We start from the raw sequence: 25,039 nt of genomic DNA, 5'->3' as shown, positions 1-25,039 counted from the left end.
TGCCAGTTCGATTCACGGTCATGCGAACTGATGTTGTGTCCTTGGGCAAGGCACTTCACCCTACTTGCCTCGGGGGAATGTCCCTGTACTTACTGTAAGTCGCTCTGGATAAGAGCGTCTGCTAAATGACTAAATGTAAATGTAAATGTACTACTACGGTAAAGTACTAGACTACTGTTCGTCTTGGTAGCGATTGCGTTGGTTGAATTGGATTTAACGTTGCGTTGTACGGTTTAAGCTGAAATTAATTATTTTCATGAACAGATTGACAATGTTTAGGCTGTGGCAATGAAGTTCAGGTTAGTAGTTAGATAGACTTTTGATTTAAGTAAGGGGAGTGCCGAACATGTTCTGTCGCCGTTTGACTTCCTAAACAGCTGTGTAGTGTAGATGTTTTTGTAGTGTGTCTCGCGTAAGCTACAGCGTTGCAGTGAGCTACACTGGTTTGAAACCACAGGTAATGGTAATTTCACCAACAAATCGTTTACTAATGTCAGAATAAATCCTACAACGAAAATGTATATGTGAGGAATGTTTATTTTAACGATTGAAAACAGATACATCATAGACCACTGTAGTATGTGTTGCCCGGGAAACACAGGCTAATGTCATGATGCTAATATTTCAGTGAAATAGTAGACTACTGTTTCCGAAAGTAGATGTACTTCCTTAATAATATCAGCTTATACTGTACATTACACATCACAATTGTGTGTCATATCACAAAGTAAAATGAGTAAATAGTTATCACCCTGGCCTCTTTTCTTGTGGCGTTCCTGCAGCTGCCTTGCAGTAAAGCTATAGTTAGCCTAGCTATCCCCCAAGTTAACAGATGCGAAACGAATGTTCTGCCAAAGGTAGTCACGCGTGTTTTCGTGACGTTAGTGACGTAGTGACGTTAGTAAAGTCATTGGCTGTGGCTAGCAAATTAGCCACCGTTAGCTTCACTTTTCGCCACAAAAACTTAACTTGAGCCTAAACCATGCAACGGAACGTAAATTCCAATAGAAGCAACTCAATCGCTACCAAGACGAAACTTTTGACACCTACGTTGTCTATGTAGGCCAAATATTGACTGAGGTTTAAAAAAAATTATAATAATATATATGTGAGAGAACAAAGGTTGTGCCCTTGCCGAAGGCAAAGCACACCCAAAAACAAAAAAGGTACTTGAGAAAGAAGCAGACAGAAGGGTTGTGTTATGCATTTGAAGGATATACCGTCAAACTGACTGAAGAACGAAATCACGACATGAAAATATGAAGAAAGCGTGGCTAATTGGCTGGTCAATTCCCATGATGCAAGGCGGTAAATAGTGTTAAAATTTGCTGATAGATTTGCCGTTTGTTCGAAATACAAATGCAACTTCATGAATTTCTTTTTTGTAATGTGTCTGCTTAGAATGTAGTGTTTTGGCGTGGTAATTGTCATTTTTGTGCTGGTTTACCATTGTAACCATGAGTTAAATGACTGTTACGTTTGATAAGAAGAGCTGGATTATTGCAATTTGAGATCATACGCAACTCAACTCATAATCTGTAGTATCACTTGGCGAGGGCCCCAGTTCTAGGCCTGGTTGTAGTTCCCCCTCCCCCCAATACCGGCCTGGTTCTAGTTCTACTAGTACTGGACTGGCTCTAGTTCTGCCCAGTACCGGCCTGGATCTAGTTCTGCCCAGTACAGGCCTGGTTCTAGGCCTGTGTGTTGCTCTGTATCCCTGAGTGGGGGCCCATGGTGATGTATGTTCTATCGGAAGGCTCCAGTCACAGTTAGCAGAGCGTCCAGTCTGATAGTCTTGTCAGAATCACTGCAGGATGTTGATGTGGTATTTGTCTGTTTAGAAGTTTAGTAAACAAGACACATGCTGGGTCTGAAAGCTGTGTTAACCTTGTTATCTTCACATGATGCTTCAGGTCAACTCCTACCCACTACTACTAGTTAGTCTTTACTGCTCTCTACTGTGAAGACAGAAAGAGAGAGAAAGAGACAGATGACAGTGAGGCTGTGGTAGTTAGTGATGTTGTTATTGGTCTCAGAGGACAGAGTGTGAAACAGAGAGGAGGGAAGGGTGGGGAGGAGAGAGAATGGAGGGAGAGAGCACAGGGAGAGATAAGGGAGGAGAGAGAGAGGAGGGGGAGGGGAGAGGGGTGGAATGGTGGGGAGGGAGAGAGGAGAGAGAGAGAGAGAGAGAGAGAGAGAAAGGGGGTGAGGAGGGGAGGAGTGATGGGAAGTGAAAGAGCAGTAGGGACATTCTGTTTGAATTAAGGCTTCGCTGTTCTTGGCTTTACGTGAAGACGAAACGGCAGATAAAAAGATAACATCATCTGTTGCCGAGTCGGGGCCTCTGAAGACTGGGCCAAACCTCCAGCGCAGGCCTCTAATATTTCAAAGAATCTCACATTGAATAGGGCGGCCTGGGGGGGGTCAGAATGGGTGGGGCAGGGTTAGGGGGAGGGTAATTGATAAAAATCTGCCAGGTAAGTGAAGTGGCAGTGTTCATCGGATGGAGGCAGTGGGCTGTGAGGTTCAGGTGTGTGTTTGTGTATGTCTGTGTGCGTTTGATTTGTTTACCTCTCTTCATGCAGTTCGGGACCGTCACCAGTGTGAATGTGTCAATGATGGCATTGAGCAGTTCATCTATCTCTAAAGTTCAAAGCTTTCTTGATTTTCTTTTTACTTCACTTTTTGTTGCTGACTTTAACAAAAAACTGGTACACTAATTAGCAGACTGTCACGTTTGTATTGAATTATTTATCCCACTCACTTCAGATACAAGACTGTTTCTTTAATTAGTAGAGTGTTCCTTTAGTTGGCTGTTTTACCTCCAGCTCCAAGACTGTGCTTTCCAGTTGCTGGAGTGTGACTCAGGCCCTCAGCCCGTCACAGAAGCCTGCAGATTGAATTAGTGGCGCCTGGAGACACAGAGGAGCAGAGCGCAGCTTCACAATCAGCCTCCATTGAAGCCTGACTTCTCTCTGCATCTCTGATTAGACTTTTGTGTTTTTGGTTTTGTTTGTTTTGTAACGTTTTTCCTCGGTCAAGAAAATGGGGGTTCTCACACGAGATAGAAAAGCCCTCCCTCTACATGATTCTCCTTGACAAACCAGACCAGAGACGGAGAGAGACAGCTTCGTTCATAGGAGAGGGCCATGTCTAATTGTCTCTCAGGAAATGAAAAGCATTTTTGTAAAGCAGGAACGGCTTCATGCTGGCAGGAGCGCCTCTGCATTTGTTTGGTTTGGTTTCTTGATTGGGCCCAGAATCCGGCTGGGTCAGAACTAGATAGAAATACAGCCCAGTAGAAATACAGCCCAGTAGAAATACAGCCTAACATCTCATCCATCTGTGTCTGGCCACAGCCTGTTTTCACAACAGAGTTGTTGTCTTGTTTTGACACATTTATTTGTTGCCAACCTGAAATGTCTATCTTGACAGAAACATTTTCTAATACTTGTTCAGATGTTTGCTTATAGAGGTCATGGTTTCCCTCGATTACTGTTTGTTTGAGCATTTCACACAGCCTGGAGGCGTGAGTGTGTGTGTGTGTGTGTGTGTATGAGTGTGTGTGTGACCTCAGCAGGTCTGTTCTGGGATAATTAGCCGAGGCAGCTGGGCTGCCTGAGCATCACAGAGGGGCCTGTGTCCACTGGCAGCCATGCGTTTACCCACACAGTCCCAGGACACCCCCTACCCCCCCCCCCCCCAGGATACCCAACCCCTCCCTCCTACCCCCTACCTCCTATCCTCTACCTCCTACTCCCTACCCTCTACCTCCTACCCCCTACCTCCTATTCCCTACCCTCTACCCCCTGCCTTCTACCTCCTACCGCCTGCCCTCTACCCCCTGCCCTCTACCCCTACCTCCTGCCCTCTACCTCCTAACCCCTACCCCCTGCCTTCTACCCTCTACCCCCTGCCTCCTACCCTCTACCTCCTACCCCCTACCCTCTACCCCGTAAGCGCTTTTCTCCGCCCACTATACCATACATTGCAAGCATTTAAACGCGCAATTAAATAGGCCTCCTTCTCTCTTTCTATCATGGTTCCGCCACCAAAGTCAAAACAGCGATGACTGTTTGACATGATCCTGATGCCAATATTTGTAATGTAGCGAAGAGTTTAACAACTGCTGGAATGGAATGTGAACGCTGAGTCGGAGATTCGATGTAATCTTTGATTTCTTCCAGTAACTGTAATATTGCATGGCTGCTTAATCTGTAACGCGTAATGATTTTGTGTTCACTCAACTCAAAAAGTGTGAAAATCCTTTGGCCTATGTCTTCGTCTTGCTCGGGTTACGGCTGCCATTACACCAGGAGACATATGCGCATCCTGGTTTTTTCACCGCAAAATAGAGGTGCGCTTTCACAGGCGGTTTTTGTACGTACCGCGGAATACATAATTAGGCGCACTTTACGCATCCCCTCCCATCTCTTTATGGGAAACTCCCACTTTCGCATTGACCCTCCCGTGAATGCATATGCATGACACGGTAAAGTGCAATTTGCCATTTTCAGTTCCCGCGACAGGCAGTCTACGCTTTTACCTCAGTGCGGCATGTTTGTGCATACCTCGCCATTCTTTTACACGCAAATTGCGAAACAAATACGCCTGAAGTGGGCGCAAAAGCGTTAGTACATGAGGCCCTCAGTGTGCAAGCCCTAACCTTAACCCATGTCTGGAGACGCTGAAATACTCCTGCAGCTGACATCAGTTAGCTCAAATCTACCAACTTGCAGCTATTTGCAGCCTCTGTAACAGTAATGCAGGCTCAGGGTTGAGCAGACTGTAATTGCTGCTTTCAGAGAAATTAGACACAAGCCTGTCCTCCCTCCCTCCCATCTTTTTTTGTGTGTGTGTGTGTGTGTGTGTGTGCATGCGGGTGTGTGTGTGTGGTTCCCCATGTTCCTCATGTTTTTGTTTTTGATTGGCTGTATAACTTGAGACAGCTCTCAACTTATTCTCAACAATTTCAAACCCTGCCACCTTGTAAAGACCTTGTGTGTGTGTCTGTGTTTACTTCAATAAGCGCTCTCCCTGCCCCTCAGGTGATGAACGTGGATGGCTCTGACAGGAGGGTGCTCCTGGAGGACAAGCTGCCCCACATCTTTGGCTTCACGCTGCTAGGTGACTTCATCTACTGGACCGACTGGCAGCGCAGGAGCATCGAGAGGGTGCACAAGACCCAGGCTATACGAGAGATCATCATCGACCAGCTGCCCGACCTTATGGGCCTGAAGGCCACCAGGGTCACAGAGACCTTTGGTAAGGGGGAGGAGGAGCAGGAGGAAGAGGAGGAGCGGGAGGAGTAGCAGGAGGGGGAGGAAAAGGAGGAGGAGGAAGTAGAGGAGGAGGAGGAAGAGGAAGAGAAGGGGGAGGAGTAGCAGGAGGGGGAGGAGGAGCGGGAGGTAGAGGAATAGCAGGAGGAGCAGGAGAAAGATGAAGAGGAGGAGCAGGAGGGGGAGGAGCAGGAGAATAGGAGGAAGGGGTAGAGGAGATAGTGGAGGAGGAGGGGGATTGAAGTAGGGAGAGGTACAGGGAAATGATGGAGGTTAAAAGTGAAGGAGAGGGTGTAAGTAGAGAAGAAAAGGAGAGGGATAAGGGATGGTGTGGTTTGATGAGGGGATGTCCACTAAGACCTTTGGTGAGGCGAGAAGGACAAGTGGTTGATAAGAGACCTGTGGAGAGATAGTAGCTACACATGCAGTGGTGCTTCAAATAGGGATGTACGTCTACACACACACAGAACAAATTTACACTGACCTATCACCATTCCCCCCCCCCGCCCCCATCCAGGTACCAACGGCTGTGCGGAGGTCAACGGGGGTTGCAGCCACCTGTGTTTCCACCGTCCGCAGGGTCTGCGCTGCGCATGCCCCATGGGCCTGGAGCTGCTGAGTGATCTGCACACCTGCGTGGTTCCTGAAGCCTTCCTCCTGTTCACCAACCGGGCCGACATACGCAGCATCTCCCTGGGCACCAACAGCAACGATGTGGCCATACCACTCACCGGCGTCAAGGAGGCCTCCGCACTCGACTTTGACGTCTCCGAGAACCGGATATATTGGACCGATGTCAGCACCAAGGTGAGGGGAGGAGGAAGAGAGAGAGGAGGAGAGGGAGGTGGAGGAAAGGGAGGTGGAGGAGGAAGAGAGGGAGGAGGAGGAGAGAGAGGGGGAGGAGGAGGAGAGAGAGAGGGAGGAGGAGGGAGGAGGAGGAGGAGAGAGAGAGGGAGAAGGAGGAGGAGGAAAGGGAGGTGGAGGAGAGGGAGGTGGAGGAGGAAGAGGGAGGTGGAGGAAGAAGAGAGCAAGAGGGAGAGGAGGAGAGGGAGGTGGAGGAGGAAGAGAGGGAGGAGGAGGAGAGACAGGAAGAGGAGAGACAGGAGGAGGAGGAGGAATAAGGGAGGAGGAGAGGGAGGAGGAGGAGAGCGAGAGGAGGAAGAGAGAGAGGGAGCAGGAGGAGGAGGAAAGGGAGGTGGAGGAGAGGGAGGTGGAGGAGGAGGAGGAGGAAGAGAAGGAGGAGGAGGAAGAGAGCAAGAGGGAGAGGAGGAGAGGGAGGTGGAGGAGGAAGAGGGAGGTGGAGGAGGAAGAGAGCAAGAGGAAGAGGAGGAGAGGGAGGTGGAGGAGGAAGAGAGGGAGGAGGAGAGGGAGGAGGAGGAGAGCGAGAGGAGGAAGAGAGAGGGAGAAGGAGGAGGAGGAAAGGGAGGTGGAGGAGGAAGAGAGGGAGGTGGAGGAGGAAGAGACGGAGAAGGAGGAAGAGAGGGAGAGGAGGAGAGGAAGGTGGAGGAGGAAGAGAGGGAGGTGGAGGAGGGAGGTGGAGGTGGAGGAAAGGGAGGTGGAGGAGGAAGAGAGGGAGGTGGAGGAGGAGGAGAGGGAGGTGGAGAAGGAAGAGAGGGAGGTGGAGGAGGAGGAGAGGGAGGTGGAGGAGGAAGAAAGGGAGGTGGAGGAGGAGGAAGAGAGGGAGGTGGAGGAAGAAGAGATGGAGGTGGAGGAAGAAGAGAATGAGGTGGAGGAGGAAGAGAGGGAGGAGGAGGAGAGGGAGGTGGATGAAGAAGAGATGGAGGTGGAGGAAGAAGAGAATGAGGTGGAGGAGGAAGAGAGGGAGGAGGAGGAGAGCGAGAGGAGGAAGAGAGAGAGGGAGAAGGAGGAGGAGGAAAGGGAGGTGGAGGAGAGGGAGGTGGAGGAGGAGGAGGAAGAGAGGGAGGTGGAGGAGGAAGAGAGGGAGGTGGAGGTGGAGGAAAGGGAGGTGGAGGAGGAAGAGAGGGAGGTGGAGGAGGAGGAGAGGGAGGTGGAGAAGGAAGAGAGGGAGGTGGAGGAGGAGGAGAGGGAGGTGGAGGAGGAAGAAAGGGAGGTGGAGGAGGAGGAAGAGAGGGAGGTGGAGGAGGAGGAGAGGGAGGTGGAGGAAGAAGAGATGGAGGTGGAGGAAGAAGAGAATGAGGTGGAGGAGGAAGAGAGGGAGGAGGAGGAGAGGGAGGTGGAGGAAGAAGAGATGGAGGTGGAGGAAGAAGAGAATGAGGTGGAGGAAGAAGAGGAAGAGAGGGAGGAGGAGGAGAGGGAGGAGGAGGAGGAATAAGAGAGGAGGAGGAGAGCGAGAGGAGGAAGAGAGAGAGTGAGAAGGAGGAGGAGGAAAGGGAGGTGGAGGAGAGGGAGGTGGAGGAGGAGGAGGAAGAGAGGGAGGAGGAGGAAGAGAGGGAGAGGAGGAGAGGGAGGTGGAGGAGGAAGAGGGAGGTGGAGGAGGAAGAGAGCAAGAGGGAGAGGAGGAGAGGGAGGTGGAGGAGGAAGAAAGGGAGGTGGAGGAGGAGGAGGAGAGGGAGGTGGAGGAGGAAGAAAGGGAGGTGGAGGAGGAGGAAGAGAGGGAGGTGGAGGAGGAAGAAAGGGAGGTGGAGGAAGAAGAGATGGAGGTGGAGGAAGAAGAGAATGAGGTGGAGGAGGAAGACAGGGAGGAGAAGGAGAGGGAGGTGGAGGAAGAAGAGGTGGAGGTGGAGGATGAAGAGAATGAGGTGGAGGAGGAAGAGAGGGAGGAGGAGGAGAGGGAGGTGGAGGAGGAAGATAGGGAGGTGGAGGAGGAAGAGAGGCAGGTGGAGGAGGAAGAGGTGGAGGAGGAGGAAGATAGCAAGAGGGAGAGGAGGAGAGGGAAAAGGAGGAGTTTGAGTGTGGTGTGTCCTCTCGCTGTCCTTCAGACGATCAGCAGAGCCTTCATGAACGGAAGCTCTGTGGAGCACGTCATCGAGTTCGGCCTGGATTACCCAGAAGGCATGGCGGTGGACTGGATGGCCCGGAACATTTACTGGGCCGACACCGGCACCAACAGGATCGAGGTCTCCAGGCTGGATGGGCAGTACAGGCAGGTCCTGGTGTGTAAGGACCTGGACAACCCTCGCTCCCTCGCCCTGGACCCTGCCAGAGGGTGAGAACGACCTCCATAGGTTCACCTGGGGCTCAGAGGCATGCCAAGCCATAGAGAGATACCTACAAATATCAGAGAACAAAATTTGACCCCGATAAAAACCCTTCCTCCAACCAGCACTCTCCCCAACCCCAACAACAGCACCCTTTACAACCCCAACAACAGCATGTGGATTTCCTGTAGCTACAGACTACTGTGTTCCTTAAGTACACCTCACGTCTCTGGGTGTGGCTGGCCTCCTACTGCTCCTCTAACTCTTACTGGCAGGTTGTCGTCTGTGTAGCAGGAATACACTCACACATGCTCACTGCACACACACCGCACAACGCCCACACACACACTTTCACACTTGCTTGTGCCGCAGTCTTCACATGCCACTCTGGCGGTGATGTCATAGCCTGAGGCAGGCAGCAGTCATGCTTGTTCTCTTCTAGTAAATCTGTACAACATGTCCCTCCCCCAATGAAGTGGCAGAGAAGCCAACTGCCATTCACCAAATTACGCTCCATTCCAGTTAGTGTGGGAATGCAGACATGTGGCCTGTGGGTGGTGCTTTGATGGAGGGGGAGGTGACGGGCGTAGGGAACACCGCTCCAGTGTGCTCATACCTGCCTGGTGTTCCAAGTATTCTAGCTTCATGTTTGGTGCTTCTCAGCTTGAGGCACATCATCCCATCCATCCCCCACTGCCAGCCCAATCCTAAAATCCTCTTGGTTGTGGTTCTGAGGCAGTGTTCTGGTTCTGAGGCAGTGTTCTGTGTCGGGTCGGCAGGTTCATGTACTGGACAGAGTGGGGCGGCAGGCCTCGCATCGCCCGTGCCCACATGGACGGCAGCAGCATCGTCACCCTGGTGGACAAGGTGGGCCGGGCCAACGGCCTCACCATCGACTACACCGACCAGCGACTGTATTGGACCGACCTGGACACCTGCATGATTGAGTCCACCAACATGCAAGGTAACCCGAACACTTTGATAGACCTGTAATTTCCTCCGCCCTACTTCCTCCACCCTAAACCCTTCCTCCTCCCCCCAGGTCTTCAGAGGGAGATTGTAGTGGATGACTTGCCCCACCCGTTTGGCCTCACCCAGTACCGGGACTACATCTACTGGACGGACTGGAACCTGCGCAGTATTGAGCGCGTGGACAAGCGCAGCGGTCTGAACCGCACCGTGGTGCAGGGCCAGCTGGAGTACGTCATGGACATCCTGGTCTTCCACTCCTCCCGCCAGAACGGCACCAACCAGTGTTCCCAGGGCAACGGGAACTGTGCCCACCTCTGCCTGGCGTCTCCCTCTGGAGCCCAGTGCCGCTGCGCCTCCCACTACACCCTGGACCCCAACGGACGCAACTGCAGCTGTGAGTCCTGCATAGACTGGGTTAACCTAACCCTCTAATCCTGCATAGACTGGGTTAACCTAACCCTCTCATCCTGCATAGACTGGGTTAATCTAACCCTCTAATCCTGCATAGACTGGGTTAACCTAACCCTCTCATCCTGCATAGACTGGGTTAACGTAACCCTTTCATCCTGCATAGACTGGGTTAACCTAACCCTCTCATCCTGCATAGACTGGGTTAACGTAACCCTTTCATCCTGCATAGAATGGGTTAACCTAACCCTCTCATCCTGCATAGACTGGGTTAACCTAACCCTCTCATCCTGCATAGAATGGGTTAACCTAACCCTCTCATCCTGCATAGACTGGTTTAACCTAACCCTCTCATCCTGCATAGACTGGGTTAACCTAACCCTCTCATCCTGCATAGACTGGGTTAACGTAACCCTTTCATCCTGCATAGACTGGGTTAACCTAACCCTCTCATCCTGCATAGACTGGGTTAACGTAACCCTTTCATCCTGCATAGAATGGGTTAACCTAACCCTCTCATCCTGCATAGACTGGGTTAACCTAACCCTCTCATCCTGCATAGACTGGTTTAACCTAACCCTCTCATCCTGCATAGAATGGGTTAACCTAACCCTCTCATCCTGCATAGACTGGTTTAACCTAACCCTCTCATCCTGCATAGACTGGGTTAACCTAACCTAACCCTCTCATCCTGCATAGACTGGGTTAACCTAACCCTCTCATCCTGCATAGACTGGGTTAACCTAACCTAACCCTCTCATCCTGCATAGACTGGGTTAACCTAACCTAACCCTCTCATCCTGCATCCCCTGATCATACGGCATACACGGATAAATGGATTGATTGAAACATTGATTGAAAAATGTATCGATCTTAACCCTTCACCAGTCTTGGCTGGTGAAGGGTTAGGGTTAGGTCCTGTCTGTTCCTGTTGCAGAGCTCCGTCTCTCCAGAGACCCTGTTTACATTCTAGTGAGCTGATGACTTCCTGAGTCATGGGGCGCTGGCTGGAGTTGGTGGGTGTGTCTGTGTGTGTATGTGTGAGTGTTTATATGTGTTTATTTTTGGACCCCTGACCTCTGTCCCAGCCCTACCGGCCTAACCCCAACCCTAACCCCAAAACTAAACCCAAAACTAACCAAACAGTCACTGTGCCAGCCATCCCTATATTCACCCACTTTTCTCCTCTTCCACCTTTCCACCATCACCCTCCTATATACACATCCCACCTCCTTGCTCCTCTCCTTTCCCTTTCCCCTCCCCTCCTCCAGCTCCCTCCAGCTTCCTGCTGTTCAGCCAGAAGACCTCCATCAGCAGGATGGTTTTGGGGGAGCAGAGCCCGGATATCATCCTGCCCATCCATGTTCTGAAGAGTGTTCGGGCCATCAGCTATGACCCCCTGGAGCAGCTGCTGTACTGGGTGGACGGGCGACAGAACATCCGCCGTGCCCGCGACGACGGCACGCAGGTCAGAAACTGAACCATCGTGTTCCTCCCAGTCAGTAGACAAGTCTTACTTTATATTAGCTTATTGTTATCTTAACATTATGATATTATTTATATCAAATTGATTTATATTAAGAAAACAATAAGGTGACATGAGGTAATACTTGATCTACTGATGATCATATGCCAGTGGCAATCAGCATGTCCATAACTGATCAGATGAAGTTAGTGAAAGCATCAATCAGCATGTCCATAACTGATAGATGAAGTTAGTGAAAGCATCACAATACACATCTGTTTATGTATGTGTAACATTTTTCTGGTGTGTGTGTATAAAGTATCACATCACTTATTCCTGCTTTTATAATACCCATACATCCCCTCCCCACATCCTCATACACCCCTCCCTTGCTGTTCCTCCATTCTTCCCTCACTCCCTCCATCTCTCCCTTCCTTCCTCTCCCTCCATCGCTGTCCTCTCTTCCCTACATCTCTCCTCCTCCCCCCCCCCAGTCCTCCGTGGTGGTGTCCACCTTGCCACCAGCCCCCCAGCAGAGCTCAGAGAAGCAGCCCCATGACCTGAGTGTGGACCCGTACAGCCGGCGCCTGTACTGGACATGTGAGACCACGAACACCATCAACGTCCAGCATCTGGATGGGGAGGCCCTGGGGGTGGTGCTCAGGGACGAACACGACAAGCCCCGAGCCATCGTCGTCAACGCAGAGAAAGGGTGAGGGGGGGGGAGCATGGTTGATTGCAGGGTTACGGAATGAATCTCAGCACATCTTCCAATGCCTTCAAATACTTGAGGTACATTTGGTTCAGTTGGTGCAGCTAGTAGAAATGATATTATCTCTGCAAACCCAGTCCACCCAGTGTGTCAGGAGAAGCACATCAAATGCACCTTCAGGACTTGAACTAAAGCTGTTTTGGACCTGGTCTGGAGGGCTGGAAGGTTCTGAAAGGTTCTGGCTGAACTAGGCCTGTCACTCCACCCCTCTACGCTGTGGTTGAAGCAAATGTTGTTTTGAATGTGGTGGACTTGGAAATAAAAAGCAGAGGGAATTCAAAAAATGAAAAAATATGCAGGGACCAAAATAGTTCCTTGTGTTTCTTTATGAAATGTTTCAGAAGGATGCCACTGTGTAAATATAGTCCAGTTAGCTCTGCTGATCTGGGTGGGAAGGTCCTCCAGCAGGGTAATTAGTGGGTGATCAGGTGAGGGGGGTGTTGAGGGCAGTTAGGAGTGGGAGGGGCTGTGGACATGGATGGGAGGGGCTGTGGACAGAGTTTATTTGCTCTTGATCGGCCAGGGAACCACAGGACCTCAGAGAGCAGGAGACAGAAGGAGGAGGAGGCAACCATGTGTGTAACAGATGGTGGCTGTTTGGGTGCTCTCCTCTTTGCCTTGGCTCCTCCTCCCCTCCTCTCCTTTCCTCGCCCCTCTTCAGGGAGGTTGGAGGCCTCCTCTGTAACACCGTGGTTCTACTGCTGAAACGTCTCTACTACTGAGTCCCTGCTCTGAGTGGGAGAGACAGGAGCCAGACGGATCTGAATGACTAACAGATGAGAAGCTGTGTTGTCTGCCGAGATCTCCTGCAAACAACAGTTGGAGAGTGCCGATCAAGACTGATAGAAGCTGACATGTTATAACCCAGGACAGTCAGACTGGAAAGCTGTCGTCCTCCAGACACAAGCCAAGCAGACTTCACACTCAGTTTACTCTCAGTTTACTCTTATAATGTTTACGGTTCTGTTTTCTAACCCTGTTTTGTCTCCCCCTCCCTCCCTCCCTCTATCCATCACTCCCTCTATCCATCTGTCCATGCCTCCCTTCCTCTATCACTCCCTCTATCCCCTCCCTCTGTCTCCCTCCCTCCCTCCCTGTAGGTACATGTACTTCACCACCATGCAGGAGCGCTCAGCCAAGATCGAGGGGGCGTCTCTGGACGGGACGGAGCGAGAGTCTCTGTTCACCACAGGGCTGATCCGGCCTGTGTCCCTAGCGCTGGACAACAAGCTGGGAAAGCTGTTCTGGGTCGACGCCGACCTCAAACGCATCGAAAGCAGCGACCTCACCGGTGAGCACACCAACATTGAGTCAAAACATCAAATATTGTTGATTTAAAAAATATAATTTAAAAGTGGAAGAGAGAACGAATTAAGAGTACATTCATATAAAATAGAAAACAGGGTAGACTGGACTGCAAATCTGCTGAGCATGTAAATGCTGCCACTCTGTCTCTAATGGGACACAACCTGGTCTAGTGGCTTATGTTGCCCCCTATGGTTCACATGCAGTACTTCAGTCACAAAAGGTGTAGTTTCTCGTTCCCTGGTGTCTGTTTATCCTCAGCCTGAACCTGGCTGGGCTGGGGAGCTAGGGGGCTGGGCTGGGCTGGGGGGCTGGGCTGGGGGGCTGGGCTGGGCTGGGCTGGGGTGCTGGGCTGGGGGGCTGGGCTGGGGGGCTAGGCTGGGCTGGGGGGCTGGGCTGGGCTGGGCTGGGGGCCTGCTGGAGAGCAAGGTCTGTGAAGGCCAGGGGCCTCATGTATAAAAGATTGCGCAGCTTACATACCAGAAGATGGCGTACGGCCAAAACTTGAAGTACCTACGCACAGAAGTATTCACATGTATAAAACCGGTCGTACGCCAGGTCCTGCGCACCTTTCCTTTATAAATCACAATCAACGTGAGATTGACCGCACGTGAACGAGCCACTGACCCCGCCTTGACCCTCCCATAATTGAATATGCAGATGGACTATAAATGCACCCCTGAGGTCATTTCTTTGTCTGAATTAAAATGGCTAAACACACAAAAAAGATACCTTCTAGGTGGAGGCGAGGAAATGGGTCCTGTTTGGCGGCCTGTCATCAGGTATTAGCAACAAAAGAAAGTTGGCGGAGTGGAAAACTGTCACTAGGGCCGTAAATGCTGTGGGCTCGGAGAACCAAAAAAATTGTCCGATGTAAAACTCTAAATTAAGAAACATGCCTCCTGTTTATCTTGGATGAGCCAGAGTCAGGCTCACAGAGAAAATGTTATTTTCCCATGCCAATCTTGTATAGTTGCACAGCACAGCGAGTATATATTTCATATGTTGTAAATAATCCGTGCTGCTTGCAATATTAACCATATACAGCCGGTGACATGCATTTCCTGAGTGATTTTGTAGTTCGTTTGACACCCTCAAGTTTAACAGAAGTTATTAAGTTGTGGCGGATTAAACAGTTAATAGCATTTCCCCGTTTTGATGTGAATCATCCACATCAATGATCCAACTTGTTTTTTGAATAGTCAACGTCATAGAAGTATGACAGTAACTGTAGTGGAAACTTGATTTTGTAATGTTTGGTGAGTTTCGGCACTTTTCAGTTTGCCAGACAAGACTTTGAGGACGGCCCGCACATTCTCACGTCTGCTCAAAAGTTTCCGTGACGGCCCGCACATTCTCACGTCAAGTACATTTTTATACATCACACCGTGTGCGTGAAAACCGGCGTACGCAAGCTTTCCGTGTGTACTCACCGTTTATACAGGAGGCCCCAGGCCTTGTTTGGTCTCACATGTCTGCCATCAATCCAGCATACCTGGCTTCAAGCCAGCATACCTGGCTCCTGTGAGGAGGGAACTACTCTAGTTCTTCATCTGAGCCTGTCTGGTTAGGAGGAGCCAGGGGGGAGGACCAAGCAGTCAAAACAATACGCCATCTGGGACCAGTTATTTCAAAGTTCAAAAGTTTCATAAACTGTAACATTGTCAGTGTAATATTTTCATTAATAATACAGTCTAGTTTACATTTAAGCAGATGCTTTTAACCACAGCGTCATACAAGTGTTTGTGGGAAGGAACCCAAGTCCCCTTCTGATGATGTCACCCTCCCTCCCTGCAGGAGCCAATCGCATTGTGCTCCAGGACTCCAATATCCTGCAGCCTGTGGGGCTGACCCTGCTGGGGGAGCACCTGTACTGGATCGACCGGCAGCAGCAGATGATCGAGCGCGTGGACAAGCTGACGGGCGATAAGCGGACGAGGATCCAGGGACGCATCATCTACCTGACCAGCATCCACGCTGTGGAGGACATGGAGCCGGCAGAGTTTGGTACGCCCCCGTGGATCAGGCTTACATTAGAATCTAACACTGTATAGCAATTGTCGTGAAAAATCTTCTACGTCTTCAATCAATATCAACATTTTAAAACAGCACTGAAACTCAGAAAAGTTTGACGCAAAGTGTTTATTAGAATTCAGAGTGACAGAGATTCCAACAAACGTGAGCAAGATCCAGGGATCACACTGAAGTTTTCTCCGGACATTTCACTTTTATAGTTTTTTCCCCATTGTATGGCAATATGGTACAATATTTGGTGGTTACATATACATTAGGCATTCTTACACAGTGGGTTTCCAATAGTATAGCATGTACTAAAAGTGATTACAAGTTTCAATCCATAATCATTACCCATCTTCATAAATAGAACAGTGTGATGTTTTTTCTACAACACAATGTGGATAACAGTTTAAATTAGTGGTGTAACGATGCACTCAGTTCACGATTCTATACATATCACGATACTGGGTTCACGATACGATACACATCACGATATTTTGAACAAAATTAAACTGAAATTCAATTGACAGCTTTATTTCCAAAATGTTAAAACATTTCAAAAAAATTCTTTGTTGTACATACAACTTGGATGGGATGAAACATTGTATTGTCATATTGCCATAACTCTACGATACATCTTCAATTTTTGCATTGTGATATATTGTGCCATGATATATTGTTACACTCCTACAGTATAGTGTAACCTCTAGTTGAAATGTTTGTTAGCTGTGTGTGTGGCTGTCATGTGTGTGTTAATAATAGTGTCAATAATAATAACTATGACTAAATATGATCAACAGTTTTATCATATTCAGAAGCCAGGGGTCCGTTTTTCGTACGCCGCTTATTAGATTGGAGATCTAATGGCACATCCAAGATGACATAATCTTGGGTTAGATCTGGCTAATTCGGTTCTTCAAACACCCTTGATATTTATGATTAGTATAGCTGGATTGAGTTATGCGTTGGTCTAAAAGGGGGTATGTATCGATAGTAGAAACCTTGATCAGCAATGCTGCTCTTGGCTGCTCACCATGGCCAAAAAGAGTGCTCCGTTTTTTTCCGCAACAACAGCAAGAGCTTGCTCGAAGGTTACTCCGAATTTGACGATGTAATTAGAATGGCAGGGAACACCTTAAAGTCTACAGAATCCAGGAGAGAGGGCTGGCAAAGAGTAGCAGACTAATTAAATGTATAGTAGTGACCATGTTAGATTTTTTATCGCTTATTACAGTAGGCTAGGCCTATTTGTTTTTGTATTTGCTTATTTTCATAATTACACTGTTTATCATCTTTAATGTCATATAGCCTAATTTATTGTGGTTCCAACAAATTAATGCTGTAAATGACACCCTCACGAGAAAACCGATAGGCTGTCTCTCAAAAACTATAGTAGCCTGTCTCGCGGTGCTAAATTATCAACAGGTTGTTGTTGGAAAAACGGACAAGACATGGCTGTGACAGACTTCCTGTATCACCTCTGCTTATAAAGTTGCAATTAAACATTGTTTACATAAAATAAACCTGCTCCCGAGCAGGTTTAAGCTAAAGGACTTGTTGCTATGACAGCAAGTTCAGAATGAGCTTCGAAGAACCGAAAAATCCAAGATAATGAAAAATCGTCAACAATCAAATCCAGCTAACTGAGTTAGCAACGCACGAAGAACGGGCCCCTGAGGCATTTGGTCTATGTCACTGTTGTTGCTGGATGGTATGGGATGTTGAATGCTCATTGTCTTTCCCTCCAGTGTCTCATCCCTGTTCCCGTGACAACGGAGGATGCTCCCACATCTGCATCGCCAAAGGCGATGGGACGCCTCGCTGCTCATGCCCGATGCACCTGGTACTGCTGCAGGACCTGCTCCACTGTGGAGGTACACACACACACACACACCACACACACACATACACCACTCATAAACATACACCACTCGTACACACACACACCACTCATACACATACACACCACACACACACCACTCGTACACACACACACATACACACCACACACACACACCACTCATACACACACCACACACTCACACCACACACACACCACATACACACACCACTCATACACACACTCACACCACACACACAACACTCATACACACACCACACACACACCACACACACACCACTCAAACACACACTCAAACCACAGACACCACACACACAACACTCATACACAAATACACACACACCACACACACAGAGGACAGCCAATTAAATGACTGTGATCATTTCTCCACTCCTCCACCCCTTCTCCTCACATGTCCTCCCCCAGAGCCCCCCACCTGCTCCACAGAGCAGTTCACTTGTGCCACGGGGGACATTGACTGCATCCCGCTGGCCTGGCGCTGCGACGGCTTCCCAGAATGTGACGATAACAGTGATGAGGAGAACTGCCCTGTCTGCTATGCCTTCCAGTTCCAGTGTGACAAGGGTCAGTGTGTTGACGCCCAGCTGCGCTGCAATGGCGAGCCCGACTGTGCCGACCACTCAGACGAGCAGGACTGTGACAGTACGTTGTTCAACCTCAATATTAGCCCTTGTGATAACACCCTCATGATAACTCCACTCATGACAACCCAACATTACCCCCCCCCCCCCCCCTACCCAGGTATCATCATTATTGTCATGAATAACTGAGGTACAACATTTTCCTGTTGCTGCAGTCATCTGCTCTCCGGGCCAGTTCCGCTGCCTGAACAACCAGTGCATCCAGAAGAAGCAGCAATGCGACTCCTACAGCGACTGTGCTGACGACTCTGATGAGCTGGGCTGTGGTGAGCACAGCTCTGTGACTGCTCTAGTCTTGTGTCTCCTCATTGTCAGTTTCAGGTTCAGTTTCTTTATTGAACATCTTGAACATCTCGGTAGAATTAGAACATCTTATTCATCGTTTCTCTGGATCTTAGAACATAATATGTTCCAATTCTCGTTCTCTTAATAGAACGTCAGACGTTCTGTCTCCTCAGTATCTAGTAGAACATCTGACGTTTTGTGTCCTCAGTATCTAGTAGAACATCTGACGTTCTGTGTCCTCTCTATCAGGAGACTTCCTGGTGCCGTCGTCCAGCGACCTCCCTCCCCACTCTAGCACGGTGGGCCCGGTCATCGGCATCATTCTGTCGGTGTTCGTCATGGTGGGCGTGTACTTCGTGTGCCAGCGCGTCGTGTGTCGGCGCTACAAGGGGCCTAATGGATCCTTCCCCCACGAGTACATCAGCGGGACGCCCCATGTCCCACTGAACTTCATCACCCCCAGCAGCTCCCAGCACGGCACCTTCTCAGGTGGGAGAGGGGGGGAGAGAGGAAGGAGGGGGAGAGGGGAGAGAGGAAGGAGGGGGAGAGGGGAGAGAGAGGGAGGAGGGGTGGGATGGGGGAGAGAGAGAGGAAGAGGAGGGGTGGGAGGGGAGAGAGAGGGAAGAGGGGTGGGAGGGGGAAAAGAGAGAGGAGGAGGAGGAGGGCATGAGAGGAAGGAAAGGAGGTAGGAGACATCATCAAAAAAACAAAATTGAGCCATTTTGAAAGGAAAAATATTTTTTATTTAAGTCTTTCACATTCTCGTTATATCCAGATGCCCTTTTACACTTTGAATGATTAAAAGGCTTTGTAACATGAATGTGTGTTGCCGTGGTGACCAGGTATCTCGTGTGGAAAGTCCATGCTGGGTAGCAGCAGCAGCGGAGCTCCGCTCTACGACAGGAACCACCTGACCGGAGCCTCCTCCAGCAGCTCCTCCAGCACCAAGGGGACTTTCTATCCTCAGGTACCTGCTGCCCCCTGAGCCAACCTACCTTAGCCTGCCCCCCCAACCCACCCTACCCCAGCCTACCCCCCGGACCCCACCTACCCCTACCCACCCTACCCCAGCCTACCCCCCGGACCCCACCTACCCCAACCCCACCTACCCCAGCCTACCCCCCGGACCCCACCTACCCCAACCCCACCTACCCCAGCCTGCCCCCCCCGACCCCACTGACCACAATCTGCCCCATTTTACCCTGACCTACCCCAGCCTGCCCCCCACGACCTACCCTATCTTACCCCAGAGTTTTATATTCTCTGTGTGTCTCTCTGTAGATGCTGAACCCTCCTCCGTCCCCGGCGACAGATCGCTCCCTCTACAACGCAGAGGGCTTCTACTCCTCCAACAGCCCCTCCACCACCAGGTCCTACAGGTAGGGGGCAGCACACTCATGCACTACCAGGTCCTACAGGTAGGGGGCAGCACACTCATGCACTACCAGGTCCTACAGGTAGGGGGCAGCACACTCATGCACTACCAGGTCCTACAGGTAGGGGGCAGCACACTCATGCACTACCAGGTCCTACAGGTAGGGGGCAGCACACTCATGCACTACCAGGTCCTACAGGTAGGGAGCAGCACACACGTGCTACATCACACTTGTGTTGCCAGTGGGTATCTCTCATGTTGGGAAAGACAAGTTCAACTTTATTGAGTTTAAAGTGCATTTAATGAGATGGTCGCAAATACACTTTACAGCACAGAACAGGATATGCCTAGAAGAAGGCCCAATAGCGTCTCAGTGTTTGAAGGGGTGGCAAAGGTGGTTTAGTGATAATATAATGGAAACACATGACCTGTTCACTGTGAATTCTCAACATGTAACTGCTTCTCAGTCTGAACCTCACAGACTGTTTGTTCCTTCCTCTAACCTGTGAAACACTTAGGACTGTGCACTTCTGATCCATGATTATCTGATGGACTTGCTATATGCGATATTTGCTTGTTTTCTTTTGATAAAAGCAACTAATAAATGACTCAAATGTAAAGTTGTACCCCATGTCTCTCCTGCTCCGTGAGGCCGTACCTGAAGCGCGGAGCGGCTCCCCCCACCACCCCCTGCAGCACCGACGTGTGTGACAGCGACTACACCACCAGCCGCTGGAAGAGCAACAAATACTACATGGACCTGAACTCAGACTCCGACCCCTACCCCCCGCCCCCCACCCCCCGGAGCCAGTACCTGTCAGCAGAGGAGAGCTGCCCCCCCTCCCCCTCCACGGAGCGGAGCTACTTCCACCTGTGCCCCCCTCCCCCCTCGCCCTGCACCGACTCCTCGTGACAGCTGGAGAATGTGATTCAGCCTGTAAATAATGTTTAAATACGAACATATGAGATGATTCTATAGTATTCATGCCTCCATCTTGGTGTGGTGAGAGGTGGGGGAAGGGGTCTGTCTCAGATCTCTTAAACAGTGTGAATCTTACCACTTTTCATCATGTTGCCATTGGGTGGAAACCCTCCAAATTAGATTTTTCGAAATAGATAAATTTCTACCTATCAAAATTTACCTGCACCTTTCAGCAGTTATAAATGTGGCTCTTAGAAAGCTGGAAACACGAGCACACTGTAATATACCTTTCCAAATCAAGATGAAAAATACCAAATGAGCCTCTTAGAAAAAGAATTGTAAATATTTGTAATTAAACGTAAATAATTGATTTCTTTGAGTTCATTATAGCCATGAGATGTTCTTATTAATGATTATCTTTGTGAATCTGAATTGGTCCCATGCAGAAGTTTCGTTTTCCAGTTTGCTGCTACTGTACATATATGACTATGAGTTATGGTTTTAAAAAACACTTATGATTTAAATATTACAACCAACAGTAGATCATGAAGCTATTTTACTTTTTAAACAAATTGTATTATTCTTATAGCAATGTTGCAATTGTTGTATGTAGAGCAGTATGTATGTATTCTTGTTTATATGGGAACGTTTCAGATTTTGAAGGAGTTTCTGTCTAGAATAGATCAGAAACAGCTTCATCCTTGATGCAGTTGTGAGTTGAGGGATCCAGGGCCGACAACCCTGGTGTTGCATCCAGACATTTACACCCTGTCACTTTATCATGTCATTGATGTATGCTATACATTGAGCCATCTCTCAGAAAATACAGTCATCCAACAATCTTAGAAATAAATGTTTATCAATTGTCCTGAGGAAGATAGACTAATATCTCCCATATCCAGCTAGTCTCCTGTCTGTGAAACATGCTCAATGTGCCTCACTATGTTCTCTGAACAGGGCTGTCCTGTTAGAGTGAGCACTTACTAAAGAATGTTGTAATCACGTTTATGAAAACTAAATTTTACAATTAATGAATTGCTATTAATTTAATTGTAGACCCACCACAAGAGTTCATAACATTGCATCAGGTTGTAGTGTTAAGATTTTAAGTTGACGATCTACATCCCTGTTAGGAACCCTGCTAGGGCTAGATTAGCCCGGCTAGTTCTGGTGTGTGGAGCCGATAGGAACACACGCTGCTGCAGCTGTCCTGTCACACAGAGGACAGCTGAGCATCTTTTCATCCTGAGTGCTGCTCAGTGATCCTCACTTCTCCCAGGACAGGAGACACCCACTGTGCCAGTATAGCAAGGCTCTTGAAACAAACTGTGTATTGTCTTTTGTCTGTAAATGCCTTCTGTAATTTACACTTGTGACAATTTTTGTATCAAAACATTTTATATAATAAAGGTTCTATTTTAAAGAATTTATGGTGCTTGTTTTTGTAATGTATGAAACTTTCGTAAGTAAGTAGACATCAGAGACACTGACTGTCTCCCCACCTTCAAGAAAAGGCTCAAGACCAACTTGTTCCGGGAATACAACGGTACTTAGGAATGATTTGCTGGACCTGATGTTAGTTTCCTCCAGGATCACAAATTACTCTTATTGAGAGACTTGTTGCTCTTGTTGGTTAGTTGTAACTGATTTAAAATTATTGTACTTGCTGCGAAATATAATATTGTTGCTTGTTTTTTCTACAGGTAGCCTACACTCTTGCACTTTTGAGGTTCATTGTTTAACTACATGCTCTTGTGGTTCTGGCCTGTGGCACTTATTTGGTTTTTACAATGTATGCTTCATGTTTTGGCTTCCCGCAATGTTGGGGCTATCTCGTTATTATCAGTGACCTATGCATGGGCGGAAATCCCGACCCCCCCAATCCTGGGAAAATGATTTGTCCCCCCCAATAAATCACTGTAAACATAACTATATAATTTCAATAACATTGATAATATGCAATGAAAGCGCTTTGCTGATTATGGACACAATGGCGCTTTTTTTAGTTTAAAAAGATTGCGAACCCTGTCCTTGGTCCCACATGGTTTGATCCACAGCCCCAGCCCACAGCAGTGATGCAGGTGCTAGTGATGGGCATTCCGGCTCTTTTTCATGAGCCGGCTCGTATGGCTCAGCTCACTAAAAAGAGCCGGCTCTTTTGGCTCCCGAACGGCTCTTTAAAAAATACATGTTTTAACTATTAATTTGACTATGATAGGTGTGAAAAAACAATTTGAATTAAATTATGAAATGAAATCATACTCGACCGTAAACACATATCTTAAAAAATGCATTAAAAATGCATTGATTTGTCGTGGCTCTCCTCCGAGTTTTGACTACTCTCTGACTGTGTGAGTTGGCTCGGCCCTCCCTCATGCAGGATTGACAGGAACAGAATGTGAGGATGATCGTGTGCGCCCTTAAGCCTACAAGTATTTTTTTGTTGTTCTTTGAATTAGTCAATTATTTTAAATACAATTAAAATTCATTATATCATAATTATTTAGTTTTCATAGGCTGTATTAATCTATTAAAAATAGAGTCGGCTCTTCAGATATGCGAGCCAGCTCCCGACGTTCACCTTCAAGAGCCGGCTCTTAGAGCCGGATCGTTCGCGAACGACCCATCACTAGCAGGTGCGTGTGTGAAAATCGGACAGTATCTGTTTCAGTGTGATGGTGGCTGATGTCCAGTAAGTAGTTGTAAAAAAGGATTGGTTTGACAATTTATTTCTACCACCCAATACAATAAAACATTCATAACTGTCACCATTTTCCCTGCATTGATCACTATGTTAGGTAGCTAGCTAAGTAACATCACCAGCTGTTTGAATTAAAGTCAGTGACTGAGAGAAGCTAGCAATGCAGTAGTTGTGTTCCTTATCTGACAAGGTGACTTGAGTGTCTACCATCTGAAATGCACGTAGCTAACGTGAAATTAATCCAGTTAATCGCACCATAGGGATTTCACTATGTTGGCAGGGTTCACACACACTAAGCTAGATTCATTTGCATAGCTAGCAAACAAACCGATGGACCAAACATTAGCTAGCACCTATTCCATTTGGCATTGTCAAAAGATGGAAACAGATGTCACAGCCATGGCAGGACCGGTGGTCAACCTTTATGCCAGCAGCACCAGTATAGGAGACACACACTGGCACAGCACTGTCTAGTTACCTCAGTGGTGGCACAGAACCATATCAGCCAAACCCACAATTTGTAGAACCGCAGACTCTTGCCAACAAAGTGTTGACATTTCAAGAGAAATGGTTTTGCTAGTTCCCCCGACTTTTTAAGATGGTTCAATGAGATTATTTTAGATGAGACTGCACCATGCCCATTGTAATAACATAAACTGCACACCTGCATTCATACTTGACTGATAAGAAACACTACTATAACTACATTTGAACAAGTTGAGACAACCCTTCAGTTACTAACTATAAATTATCCAGGAGTATTAATTATGGTTCCTCAATATACATTTAACATATTACAATGTAGGCTGTGTTACAGCAGTCATTTTGGTGTCCCCCTCAGAAATTGCTCTTGAGAAAATGTCATATAATTGTCCCCCCCAAAATTGATAGCAGATTTTCGCCACTGGACCTATGCACTTAAAAGTTCTCTTGGAAGTCGCTTTGGATAAAAGCGTCTGCTAAATGAATAAATGTAATGTAGACGAAAATTAACACTCGTTAAGTTCGGTTCCTAATCCAACAAAAAGTGAACTTTAGAAATGTTCTAGAAACATTACGTATGACAATTCTTCTATAGTAGCCTAACTATTTGGAAAAGTTTATGGAAGTAGAGATGGACACACGGCACATTACTGCTGCTATAGTGCCACCATGTGGTCACGTCGAATCTCATGTAACAGCACCTCAACGCACAAGCCTTTTTGTCAATCTGCTCGTTGCTACTCAACGAATAGCCTAGTAACCAACAAATCCGTCTATAAGGTTGTATATTCAAGAAAGACTGAACGTCGACGTTTTAACTTGGTTGACTAGCTCTAAACTTCGCCATAAACCACACAGAATCACGCCCCATCTCTTGGATTTCAAAACGTCAAAACATCAAGTGCAAAACCATGAGGGCTGAGACACCTGATTCTACAAGTTGGCATGGATGTGGCAGGCAGTTAGCCCCAACTCGGCATTTAGCGCCTCGGAAATATTTTTTGAACATTAAGCCAAGAAATTGAAACGTCGCTTTTGTTCCGCCCTTTACCTGCAGAGACGAGTTTCTAAACGCAACAAGGGAGAGGAAAACTCAGTTCTCTCCTCGATATGGGTCGCCAAGCGTACCGAATGGGTGGAGTTAGTGTCACACAATATTATTATTTTTAATTAATTGACCAATCAGACAAAAGGGGGAGTAAATGAATACAATTTGATTTGCACAGCAGAATGTTTATAAACCAACAAACTTAAAATAACGCGTAATAGTTCGTGAAATTTCTGAAAGTGCAACCTCCGCTTTAACGGCGTGCAAAATATACCAAGTCGAGTGAGCGTGTGGTAATAACCGACTTTAGTTGACGTGGTTCGTAACCAATAGAACCCCAGCGCTTGGTTTGATTGACAGGTACTT

The 25,039-nt window shown here is 48.2% G+C and overlaps 1 protein-coding gene across 3 annotated transcripts in view; it reads left to right on the top strand.

Annotated features, from left to right (window-relative positions):
- The window catches only part of lrp5 (low density lipoprotein receptor-related protein 5), a 60,163-nt gene extending 38,296 nt beyond the window's left edge, over nt 1–21,867 (top strand). For all 3 annotated transcript variants that reach the window (XM_067234291.1, XM_067234290.1, XM_067234292.1), the window contains exons 9-24: nt 5,049–5,265; nt 5,797–6,086; nt 8,180–8,406; nt 9,178–9,362; nt 9,441–9,764; nt 11,050–11,246; nt 11,738–11,955; nt 13,116–13,306; nt 15,118–15,327; nt 17,085–17,210; nt 17,624–17,860; nt 18,015–18,125; nt 18,394–18,633; nt 18,987–19,111; nt 19,426–19,523; nt 20,171–21,867. In XM_067234291.1, coding sequence (XP_067090392.1) covers nt 5,049–5,265; nt 5,797–6,086; nt 8,180–8,406; nt 9,178–9,362; nt 9,441–9,764; nt 11,050–11,246; nt 11,738–11,955; nt 13,116–13,306; nt 15,118–15,327; nt 17,085–17,210; nt 17,624–17,860; nt 18,015–18,125; nt 18,394–18,633; nt 18,987–19,111; nt 19,426–19,523; nt 20,171–20,432 — 3,258 coding nt within the window. In that variant the 3' untranslated portion in view covers nt 20,433–21,867. The remainder of the gene's footprint in view (nt 1–5,048; nt 5,266–5,796; nt 6,087–8,179; nt 8,407–9,177; nt 9,363–9,440; nt 9,765–11,049; nt 11,247–11,737; nt 11,956–13,115; nt 13,307–15,117; nt 15,328–17,084; nt 17,211–17,623; nt 17,861–18,014; nt 18,126–18,393; nt 18,634–18,986; nt 19,112–19,425; nt 19,524–20,170) is intronic.
- Nucleotides 21,868–25,039: the final 3,172 nt, after the last annotated feature.

Source organism: Osmerus mordax, chromosome 4 (assembly GCF_038355195.1).
Source record: "Osmerus mordax isolate fOsmMor3 chromosome 4, fOsmMor3.pri, whole genome shotgun sequence".
Lineage (NCBI taxonomy): Eukaryota > Metazoa > Chordata > Actinopteri > Osmeriformes > Osmeridae > Osmerus > Osmerus mordax.
This window is presented reverse-complemented; position numbering and strand designations above follow the sequence as displayed.